Raw genomic sequence first — 12,181 nt, 5'->3', positions numbered from 1 at the left:
CGAACACTTCGCCGTGACGCCATCTTGTCAAACAACTTACAAAGCTGACAGGGGGCACGCTTTCTTATCAACTGCGGTTGAGCTTATCGCGACACACACGCAGCGTGTGTGAATGAAACGCTGACCAGAGGTGACGTAAGATATCACATCTGCTTTTGATTTTCGCATCCGACGCGTCACTCCGACAGCACGACTTTTTAAAATCCAAGTCCGCATATGCGGACACTGGCATCCAACGCTTTCTCCGACGATGTCCGCATATGTGGACAATGGCAGCGAGTGAGTTAACCTTCTTCACCTCCCTCCCCCCTCGACCCCCCCCCCCATCCCCCCCACCAACCAACCCTGTCTTCAGCTATTCCATCCCTTTCTCTAACAGCATGTACCTGTGACTGAATATCTTTGTGCATGTATAGGATGCTATGAGTCATCTCTCTCTCTGTCTCAGTCTCTCTCTATCTGAGTGCATAAGTAGGGTTTGTATGTATGTGCATGTGGTGTTATGCGTTTGTGTGTGTGATCAGTTGTGTGAGTGTGTGTATGTATGTGCGTGTGTGTGAATGCGTGAGCATGTGTTTCTTCTGAGTGTATGTGTTTGTGTGAGTCTGTGTGTGCGTGTGCGAGCGCATGTGTGTGTAATCAGTTGTTACGATATGTTTTCCTCTTCTATATTTTGTTATGAGCTTTGGAGGAATATACAGGATTTTGTCTCTTTACAAAGTATGGGTCATGCACGACCCACACAAGCTTGGGAGGAATATACAGGTTTTTGTCTCTTTAAAAGTATGGGTTGTGGACGACCCACATGAGCTTCCGTGTGTAGTCAAAAGTGACAGTGGTATGGGTCATGGACGACCCACAGAGCTTCCATGTGTAGTCAAAAATGACAGCCAGCGAAGGTTAAACAAGTTTAAAATTTGAATAAAGTCTTTTTGAGCCTGTCATGTTCTTGTCTGTCACCTTTTTGTCATCGTAAATGACTGAATAAATTTCAAAAGTTTACATGTATTGTCATGTGTTACTCAAAGTATTGTGTTACCAAAGTCCAACTTAACTCATCAGTCATTCCTCCTGGTCATATTTCTCATTCACTTTAAAACAAAGACAGTCCACATCCATTTAGTGTTCTGTTCTTTTTTCCTCACTGCTCCCTTAAAAGGCAGTGACACATCTCACATGATCAAGGTGGCAAGGGTAATGGGACCTACCAAACGCATAAGTCATTCACACATTTCTAAATGTATGCAGCATGTACTTGCAACACACAATTTTCATACCAAAAGGAAGGTAAGCTATTTTCAAGTCTTGGCAGCACCAATCCTAACTTTCCAAGATCTGAACGCACAGTTCTAGGCAGCGCAAAAATAAATGCACAACATGTTAGCAAATTGGGACAAGGGAATGGTGATGCCTTAGATATTGTCGTCACTACCAATAATGAATGGTGGTAAAAATCAGTTCTCTCTCCATACCAACACAACTTTCATTCCATCAGGGTTCCCACAGATATCACCAAACATAATTTCGTACTTATTGCAGATAAGAAATTTTTTTTTTCTCCAAAACAAACACAAAAACAATCACAAATCTCTGCAGCACTGCAGGCAAAAGGTCAGTGGATATCTCGATATCAAAGTTAAGTTTTCACCACTTAATTTTTTAAAATATGTTTTGTGGTGATGGTTTTTTGTGATGCATTAATTTACTGAATGGTCAAGGGTTTTACCAAAATTCCAAGACTTTTCCAGACCCTGATAGGCAAATCATTTTTCCAGCCCCAATTCTATTTTCCCCAAGACTTTTCCAGACTTCCATGACTCTGTAGGACCAGTCATCATGGAGGTGTTGAGGCTGAATCTGGTCACCCACCCAAACAGGAAAACACTGCCCATTTCTAAGTGATGACTGCTCCAACAAGACTCGAGATCTTCTGACTGGTAGGGATAACCAGGGGCCACCCAACCCCAGGTAAAAATGCAAAGATGACAGGCCTGTCGAACTGCAGGATTCACAAGAAGTTAAGGACCACTTTGGGAACCTGCACAGCTGGTGCATACTGAAGTGATGGTGAATTTCCAGCAAGCGGCTAGTGGTGTATGCAGCCAATGTAATGTGCAACACTCATAACCAGAGGTACTTTCTTGCACATGTATGTTTTTTGTTGTTGATATTTTACAATTAAAAAACACAGCAATCATTTATAAACGTCAGAACAATTGTGCATTTTTGCATACAATGTTGATTTTTTTAAGCAAATTTTTTCAAACTGTTCATGGACATACGTGTGTGAAACAGCCATTCATGTATTCAAAGCGGCCAATGGTAGACCCTAAGTATGCAGCTTACTAATTCAAATCAATCTTTTTAAGCATTATTGCATTACCTGCATTTATGAAGTGGTCTCTAACTTTTTGTGAATTCTAAGCCATACACATCACGTCTACTTAAAGAAAAAAACAAACTACGAATACTAATAATAAAAAAAAAGCATTCAAAAACCAGAGGAATGCACATGCCAGGCAGGCTTGCAGACACAGACACGTCATCAGAGGGAATTGCACGTCAATGGCACAAATGGGAACACTGTCAATCTGAAGTGCTTAGACTGCTAACTGCAGACTTCCACACTATTCTGACTTGTTCACTGTTTAGGCAGTCTGAGTGAACAACTTTCAACGAGAAATAACACTGCGGCTATTAAGCAATCTTCCTTACAAAAACTAGAAAAAGCAATTCTTTGGCATCATCTACTGTCAGATTATAGCAAGTTACAGCCACAGACTCTTTCCATCACTCTCCCACAATGCATGCACAGACATCTTTCACTGTGTTGTCCATCCAAAGACTGAAAAGTGCCAACTGTTCACAAGACAAAAAAGAAAAAAAAAGGCACTACTTCAGCAAACTTCCCCTCCTTTTTATCACAGTGAGCAGTGTTGGCAACTCACACACTGCCTCCCTTCCCCACCCCCACTTCCCCCATGCACACCACCCCCGCTAACCCCTTCACTGCTGCTGACAGGTATGCTCCCCAGTGAAGGTCTGTCACCTCACCAAGATCAGACGGAGCTTACAGGTCAGGATGTCAGTCACCACTCTGTTCTCAAACTTATTCCTCTTGGGACCGCATTGCCTTTGTTCAGCAAAATCAATGACCGCGTTGATAAAAAGACAAAGCAGTAACACTCCACTTCCAGTTCACGCCACACTGATCTCAGCAAGGTTCAACAGCGAAGCAGCCCACACCCCCATCATGATCGGGGAGAGCCCAGGTTCCTGATTACAGTGGTGGCTGGGGCCTGCAGCACTTTGCGGGAGATCCTCATGCGACCGCTGACCGGGTCTCGGCCAAAGTACTTCACCGTGATCTCCTGTCCCACCTCCAGCTTCAGGGCACTGGGGTGCTGCACCTGTAACCAACAGTTTCAGTTTCTCAAGGAGGCATCACTGCATTCTGTCAAATCCGTATGAAGCCACACCTGAGCAGCAGCAGAACCAAACGTGCTTAGTCAGGCTTTGAGTGCATGCATATATTTGTGTACCTATCAGAGTGGATTTCTTCTAAACAATTTTGCCAAAGGACAACACGCAAGATGCTATGGATTCTTTTTCAGTGCGCAAAGTGTGTGCTGCACAAGGGACCTCGGATTATCATTTCATCTGAATGACTTAAACACTCTGATTTTCTTAGGTCAAAGGGTGAGACCATGATTCCAACCCAGACCCTCGCAGACACTGTATTGGCAGATAAGTGCCTTAACCATTCTGCCACCTTTCCCTGAAACAAACCACCACCACTTTGTCTTTTCTTTTTCAACTTTGGATGAAAAAAAGCTGTTTTAGAACAGATGCTCCCTTAATGACATTCATGAACACATGACGAAGCATGATAGCCTGTCAGAGCACAGGACATTCAATCTGAGGGTCCTGAGTAAATTCCCAGCTCTGCATGGCAGGTTAAAGAGTGGACAGTTTTCCAATCTTCCAAGTTGACCCACTTTCTGTGGGTTATGGAAGCATAAACAAATCTGGGCATGCACACCCTGAAATGTGGAAGTCGCACATGTATTCAGCGCTTTTTCTAAAACAGGTGTCAGAGCACTTTACATGTAAATTAAACTGTAAGTGATGAAATAATGAAACAATTCACACACTCACTAGAAATCGACATCACGACACCACTTATTCAATTCATTTTTGCACATACTCACATTCATACACACACACAACACACACACACAAGCAGTCTCACATGCAGAATCTCACAAACGCAAAACATTCACAGCATGGATGAGAAACAGTTTGGAACTGTGGTGGACAAAAATATCAGTACTGTTTTAATAGATGACTCTTCATAGAAAATTTGAAAGAGGCTTTGGAAGAGGATTGTCTTGTGCAAATTGGAAGGGTAATAATTACATAATATCTGGAGAAAAAAAAATGTTGGATATTTTCACTTGCTGCACCTGATGTGTCAACTTAGTGTCCTTCACTATATACTGGCCTCAACAACGGATTTCACAGCAAAATCAATTGCATCATTAAAAACAAACGCTGATTCTAAAGAGGTCATGAAACGATCCCTGTCTCACAACACCTGCACAACAAGACCTGCATGAATGCAGTTGAGCAGAATTAGGCAGCTAAGCAGACCACTTGTGGTGTGAACATCTGTTTACAAGTGGAAAAAGACCAGGTAAACAATGGTGCTAACATGGGTGGGAGTGAACAATTTTTATAATACTGAAAAGTTTGTGGCCAGGGTCCACTTAGTTAAGTGCATGTCTTAACATTGAACTGAAGTAAAATGATGTGAAAAACTGTTTTTAAAAAACTGCCAAAATGCTAATATCTGCAGAATCAGGAAACACTCCCACCTACTGATAAGGTGCGGAATGACGGGGTTCCCAGAGGCTTCAGGTTATGCAACATGAGGACCTAACCACTTATTAGGACCTTTGACCTCAAAGACAAATGGAGTGACAACTCACACACTGCACATTGTGCATAATTAATGCTCATCATTTCAACCTTTGATCAGCCAGTCCTTGTATTCTTCCTCTTTAAGCCTACAATCCTGAAACCCACAATTTTCCGGGCATTTTGAATAACTAGTAAATTATTACTCAGGAATTTCAAAATGTCAGGACTTGTTAGAACCCTATGAACACTGAATATGTGCATGCCATGAACACAGCCCTGTCTCAGCCCTACCTTGCGTTGATCCAGCTGTGAGTTGTGCAACAGAACTGGCTGCAGTTTGGGATGAAGCTCCACCATCACCCCTGTGTCTCTGCCCACAACACACACACACACACAGCCATCAGAACCACGCAAATGAGCCAGCACTTCACAAAGGAAAACACATCACAACTATTCTTTGTTGTTTGTTGGAAGATACTCTGTTGCATTGGGTTCATTTCCATCCACCCTCCAGAATCATCAAATAAACTGTAATAACAGTGATAGTAAATTAGCCCATGGAGTCAACTAATCTAATATCAGAAATACCGAACAGCTAAGGGATGTCCAGATATGGCATGTGTTTTTTTTGGGGGGGGTGGTTTGTTTCTTTTTTTGCTGCCCCATCATTTGCACCATTTCAGTGGAATTACCCCCACCATGCTCATTCCGAGTCCATACATAGCCACATCCGGGTTTGCTGCAGTCCCAGCATTGGTAGTCCACAAGGAATCATAAATATCAGGTCACCAGCTGACCACACACCAGAGGAGAACCTGAACTGCTGCCCAGTCACTTTGGTGGTGTTCAGTAGTGTCTTCTGATTTAATGTACTAAAGACACCACCTACTAAGACCCCTACTGACTACAATAATAACTTGCACAGATCCAGACTGAGTAAGCATACCCCCCTGTGTGTATGATAGGGTAAATAAACAAAAAACGGTTATACATGTAAAATCTTACATGTCTATTTGAGTGTTTATATGTGTGTGACTGAAAGCTGATTGAATGACACAGGAATCAAATGAAGAGCGCCCAATGGCAGTTGTCAGCTCTACCCAGGAAGGCAGACTGTGTGTTTGCAAAGTGCTTAGAGCTTGGTCTCCGACCGAGGATAGGTGCTATGTAAGTATCCATATCATCATATCATCAACTCTCAACAAGTTCAACCAATCCTGAAATGCATTATTCGGAGATCATACAAATGCATATATAATGAAAATATGAAAACGTATACGGTCACATGAAAGTCCAGGTATCGAAAGGCCAAAGAACCACTGACTCACCTAACTTCTACAATTCTGCCTGTGTAAATAGCACCAAATTCCAGCTCAGGTTCCTGCAATTGAAACAAAGCATTGTCAAAGTAGCTGAGGCAGTACACAACTTGACACTTGATATGACATCAATCAGTATCATTAGTGACAATGAAGAAACTTGATGACATCAGTCAAGATTATTAGTGACAATGAAAAAAACAATCTACTGAAAACAACAAATACTCTGTGAAAACAACAAATACTCTGAGGAGAAATAAAAACAAACAAAAATAAAATATTCAGGACAATCATCATGTCCTGATCCTATTAAAAAGCAGAATATTACATACACAATCATAACACACTGAAAACAATAAAACACAAAAAATATGTGACGACGATTTTGATTTTGGACTCGCACATCACATGACCTTTTGAACAATGTGATGCAAGAAATATCCCTGACACTGTGTGAATGTGTTACGAGAAGACTAATATTGTGTCCAAGATAAATGACATATCACAAGTTTTGCTGTGAACAGGGCCTCCAACAGATGTATTGTCACCAATCAATATTTTTTTCCAGACCTTACCAAGACCTAACTAAACAATTTCCAAACAAAAAACCAACCTGAATCGAAAATGTGTTTGCAACACTGCAGATAAAAGACATCAGCAAATATCCAAGAATCAATGTTTTATTTTCATCACTTTTTTCCCCAAAATGTATTAACCTCTTTGCTGAATGGTACAAGTCAAGGATTTTAACAAATTCCAAGACTTTTTCAGACCCTGAACAACAAAACATGTTTTTCAAATACCTTTCCAACCCTGGAAATGGTTCTCTCATACGAGCCCTGAATGAAGGAAAAAATCATCTTGGATGTGCATACCTCATCTGTGAGAAACTCTTCAATCATCTCCCGTGCTTCATCCATGGCTTCTGTGTTGGGAGCAAACAGCTGGAAGCTGACATCATCCACAGGTGTGATTGTCACACCTGTTCACAGGAATAAAAGCCTTATGTTGAATTTATGACATTTTCAAGATGATGACTGATATTTCACCCTTGTTATAACACAACATTTGTTATTGTTGTTTGATGTTAGCTTTTTCTTTTTTCTTTTTCTACCCATCATTTTGCTAAAGTTCCACACATGTCAACTTTTATTCTGATTTTTCTTTTAAATGTTCTCTCTCTCTCTCCTCACACATACACAGACATGTGTGGCTTAACATGCATCTACTCCTTAACCACTCTTCCCACCCCCTGACTCCCTTGTCAAAACACCCCACGCCCCCTTGTATTTTCCTGTCTAGTATCATTTAAAGTGGAAAGTCATGAATAATTGAGGAGACACACACAAAAGCCGCCAAAAGTTACAGTTGCAGGATGATATAAAACGTCTTTCCATCAATGCAGACTCCTGATTCACGATTTTTAAAAACATAGTTCTCCATATATTTTAACAGCCGAAACAGTAGGTAGGTATCATGGTTAAAAAAAAAAAAAAAAAAAAAAAGGTACAAAGAAAAGAAATCACTGAAGAAACTGTATGATAATGTAACTGCATAGCAAGGTGGACGAAATAATGATGATGATGATGCAGATGTGTGCCTTGTTTGCATAAGGGAGAGACAGACACAGAGAGAGACAGAGACAGAACAATAACTTTTTTTTTTTTTGGATAATGTCTTCTCATGTACAAAAACCTGAACAAACTAGCAACAGAAAAAAAAATCTTTTTTGAAAAATACAGCATGAATTCATAGCAAAGGAAAACGCTTCAATTCCCTCCCCTTCTTTTTTATTCTTATTTCTTTACCAGTATGTCAAAAGAATTAGTTTTAAAAAACATGAAAATACAAGTGGAATTTGAAAAAAAAAAAAACCAACCCAGTGTTACTGATCTAGTTAGTATCAGTCAGCAACAATTCTGAGCAAAGAAAGTTGAAGTCTGATAATGAAGAAGACTGCACGTATAAAATAATGTATGTATGCACATGTATAAAAGCTATGACTGTGAAAAACTCAAATTTTGATGTACCTGTTTCACTGCGCAGTTTTCTCAAGTTACGACCACCAATTCCAAAGAACTTTGATCTGTCTTGTGCTTTGATCTCCAACTTTTCTGCAAGGAAACAAACAAAAAGAAACCACACAATATACATATCTTATATAGTTCAAACAAACACTGAGAAAATTAGACATATTCTTAAAAACTGTAGCAGAATCTGAAAGCAACTAAAATGTAGCAAAATCTGAAAGCCACCGTCTTGCGTTTTTTTCTATTTCCAAGATAAACCACGAGAGAAAGTAAAACTCTGCTACTGATCAACAACTGTCATTCTGCCGAAATGTTATACATTCAGAGTGGTCCTTGATACATGTTCTAAGTATTTCAAACAGATTTTCAGTCACTTGCTGATCAATTTCTATGTTGCTGTGCATTCAGAAGAATCTGTTTGGTGACTGCAGTCATAACCGTTTTGTGTTTTGAAACAACAGAAAACAAAATGGCACATAACTGCACAGTAACAACCACAAACGTGTATCATTTCTGCTTCCCCCTTTCTCTGTTCAGCTCCATAAAAGTTCTGAATCTGACAGTGCTCTTTATGTAAAAAAAAAAAAACTGACAAAATTATTCATCTTTCTATGTGACCAGTGTGTGACTGAACCAACACAAAGCAGACAATGCTCACCAATGAGTGGACCATGGGACTTGATGCTGTCCCTCGGCTTGGAGATCGCCTGATCCATGATGTCTAAAATATCATTCTTTGCAGCTGTTTGGGGAAGAATACATAAAATGACAAGATAAATGGTTAAAAAAGCAAACAAATCATCTACTTAAATCCACTACTTAATTCCACTTCAAAATATCATGTTTCAAGCCTGTCTACTCTGTGTGAATGAGTGTGTGTGTGTGTGTGTGTGTGTGTGTGTGTGTGTGTGTGTGTGTGTGTGTGTGTGTATATATATATATATATATATATATATATATATATATATATATATATATATATATATATATATATATATAATGTGTGTGTGTGTGTGTGTGTTCGTTCGTTCGTTCTTTAGTTTAACGTCTTTTCACTGTAAGTGATATTAGACGAGTGTGTGTGTGTATGTGTGTGTGTGTGTGTGTGTGTGTGTGATTTATATATTTGTGTGATGTGTATGTGAAAAATGTGTGTGTGTGTGTGTGTGTGTGTGTGTGTGTGTGTGTATGTGTGGACTGTTAGAGAAGAAAAAAGGTCAACATACATCACCAAAAGACAAAACAGTTAGTACTTGTACGCTTGTGTTGAACCTCCATCCAGTCATTCATCTTTTTCATTACAAACTATTTTTGTTCACTGATACAGTGAGCCCTTCACGCTTACTATTTTCATTTCATGTAACTGTGGGAAAATAAGATTTGTGTGTGTGTGTTTCTTAATTTACTTTGTTTTACTATTTTGTTTTGACCCATAAAACTATGGCTTGACACCAGGAGAGGCATCATGCTTTCTTTTAAAAAGTTTTTAAAAGTCTTCCATTCCTGGGAATGGTTCACAAGAATAATGGAATAAAAAGTCAACTGAAAAAAAAAACCAACTACCAGTGCCACTACCATAAATAAGCAACAAATATAACAAATAGCTGGCACAATCAAAGGATACCTTTGCAGTAAAATTTTGTTCATTATTATCGATTTTTTTTTTTTATTATAGTTCTGATAATGACAGATGAACCCATTTTGATCAAACTTTGGGACTAAAGCACAGAAACAAAAACAAAACAAAAAAACACAAAAAAAAACAAAAAAATCTGAGAAGAAAACAACATCATCATCTTTCTGAAAATCATACATCATGCACAAAAATCATTTCTGAATCTGACAGCTCCCTTTATGTAGAATACTTACAAAATTAATCATCATTCATACGGGTAACCAAGTTAAAAACAGTTTACATTATCACTTTCAAAGGATTACAAAATACTTTAACTTATGACTGAAACTCACCAATTAACTCTTTCATCACCATCAACAACATCAAATACCAGTTTCCAGCAAAACAGAACAACAACTAACTTTCACTCCCTGACTGAGTTTGAAGTGAACAAGTCCATTGTGTTTTCCGACATGAACCAAACAGTGTGACTGAGAGCACGGAGTTTAAAATATTTGGCGCTGGGGAGTGTTTTTCACACAGAAACATGGTGGTGAAAGAGTTAACACTCAAATCAAAAGGACTACACAACACTCTTTACTTCATGACTAAAACTGACCGAATCCTTGTTCCAGAGATTTGGACACGATTTCCAGAGGCACCCCCGGCAGCTTGAAATCCACCTGCAGAGCCGTGACTCCAAACTTGGTCCCTGCCATCTTGAAGTCCATGTCCCCCATGTAGTCCTCAATGCCCTGTAGACCCCACAATCACTCTTCATCTTCCCTTCCAAGTTTATACCTATCTATTCATTTCCTCATTCACTTTGTTGTCCTCTTCTCTTATCTTTGTTGCTTTGCATAGCCCAGCCAGCACAGAAGGCCACTGCCAGGGCCAGTAAACTGTAAATACTGATCCTGTCAAACTTGAAAAAAGAGAGTAAAAGCACCTGGAAAAAAAAAAGTTAGGTACAGTTATACATCTAGGACAAGCCTCTGATGCTGGCCATTCAAAAAAAAAAATTTGTAGGAGGATTTAAAAAACATGAACCTGAACATTTTCACATGCGATAAATGTGAAAATTGGATATGAATCAAAAGTTACTGTGATAAAAAAATAAAATAAAAAAATAAAAAAAAATTAAAAAACCACCTCCATAACAATCCTTCTCTCTCTGTTCTGCTGTCTGTGCCTTTCACTCACCAGCAGGTCAGTCAGAATCTTATATTCTGAGATCTCCCCGGTATCAGCATTGGTTCGGGTCACCAGACCCATGGCCACGCCTGCAGCAGGGGCTTTGACCTTGACCCCGGCGTCCATCAAAGCCATGCTGCCTCCACACACGGAGGCCATGGATGATGATCCTGAAACAGGCATCAAGGCCCAGCGGTTAAACAGCAATAACAGTACATTCATTTGGCGCTTTAGAACCTCTCAAAAGTGCTTTGCAGTAACATGTCCATCACACACAAAAAGCACACAAAAACACACACACGCACAAAACATGCAAGTAAGAAATAGCTATGGAGCCACAGAAATACAGATATGGAATGGAGCGCCCTAATTATGTCAAGATGACTTGAAAAGGAATGATTTTAGATTCATTTTAAAGGATGTGAGTAAGGGACTGTGACAGACTGAAAAGGGCAGTGAATTCCAGCTCTTCTGCAGTTTTTCTCTCTGGTGAATTTGGGAGTACCCTCTCCTCTTCCCTCTTTGCCACTCCATCAACCTGCATCTCCCTATACTCCATCCACCCCCCAATGAAAAAAAAAAAATGAATCAGGCATTCTCGCCATTGGACTCCACTCAATCTTATCCCTCCTTAAAAAAATCACACACACACAAAACCCTTCACTCTCACTGCACTCTCCCTCTGTCTCCCCGTCCTACCTGCACCCCCCCCCCCCCCAAACCCTCCCCCACCTCCTACCCCTTAAAATTTTGTTAATTTTTTTTTTAATCAGCTCTCTCTATCAGACCCGCTCACCCCTCTTGAAAATTTTAAATAAAGATAAAAATAAAATGAAATGAAACTAACTGCTATCACAACTCAACTGCACCCTCCCACTTCCCTCTTGCACCCTCTCCCCACTCCCTATCCTCTGCAGCCTCTCCTCCACCCCACCCCTATCCCAAATTCCCATTCCCTGCCACAACAACATTATCAACAACAACAACAACGAACAAGAGAGGCAAGGCCTTCAAGACTCACTTGTGATAAATTAAGTCCCCTAGCATTAATTACAGAGTAATTTCCCTTTTTTACTATCTGCACCAAAATGTTTGCAAAA

General features: G+C 39.9%; 1 protein-coding gene across 1 annotated transcript in view; it reads right to left on the bottom strand.

Annotated features, from left to right (window-relative positions):
- Positions 1-357: 357 nt before the first annotated feature.
- The window catches only part of LOC143280933 (polyribonucleotide nucleotidyltransferase 1, mitochondrial-like), a 32,844-nt gene continuing 21,020 nt past the window's right edge, over positions 358-12,181 (bottom strand). Inside the window, exons 18-25 of the mRNA XM_076585722.1 lie at positions 11,091-11,251; positions 10,507-10,642; positions 8,931-9,014; positions 8,273-8,356; positions 7,118-7,224; positions 6,252-6,304; positions 5,215-5,293; positions 358-3,410 (exon numbers count right to left, since the gene is read on the bottom strand). Coding sequence (XP_076441837.1) covers positions 3,252-3,410; positions 5,215-5,293; positions 6,252-6,304; positions 7,118-7,224; positions 8,273-8,356; positions 8,931-9,014; positions 10,507-10,642; positions 11,091-11,251 — 863 coding nt within the window. The 3' untranslated portion in view covers positions 358-3,251. The remainder of the gene's footprint in view (positions 3,411-5,214; positions 5,294-6,251; positions 6,305-7,117; positions 7,225-8,272; positions 8,357-8,930; positions 9,015-10,506; positions 10,643-11,090; positions 11,252-12,181) is intronic.

Source organism: Babylonia areolata, chromosome 4 (assembly GCF_041734735.1).
Source record: "Babylonia areolata isolate BAREFJ2019XMU chromosome 4, ASM4173473v1, whole genome shotgun sequence".
In the NCBI taxonomy this organism is placed as follows: domain Eukaryota; kingdom Metazoa; phylum Mollusca; class Gastropoda; order Neogastropoda; family Buccinidae; genus Babylonia; species Babylonia areolata.
Note: the sequence above shows the minus strand (reverse complement) of the source record. Positions and strands in the feature narration are given on the sequence as shown.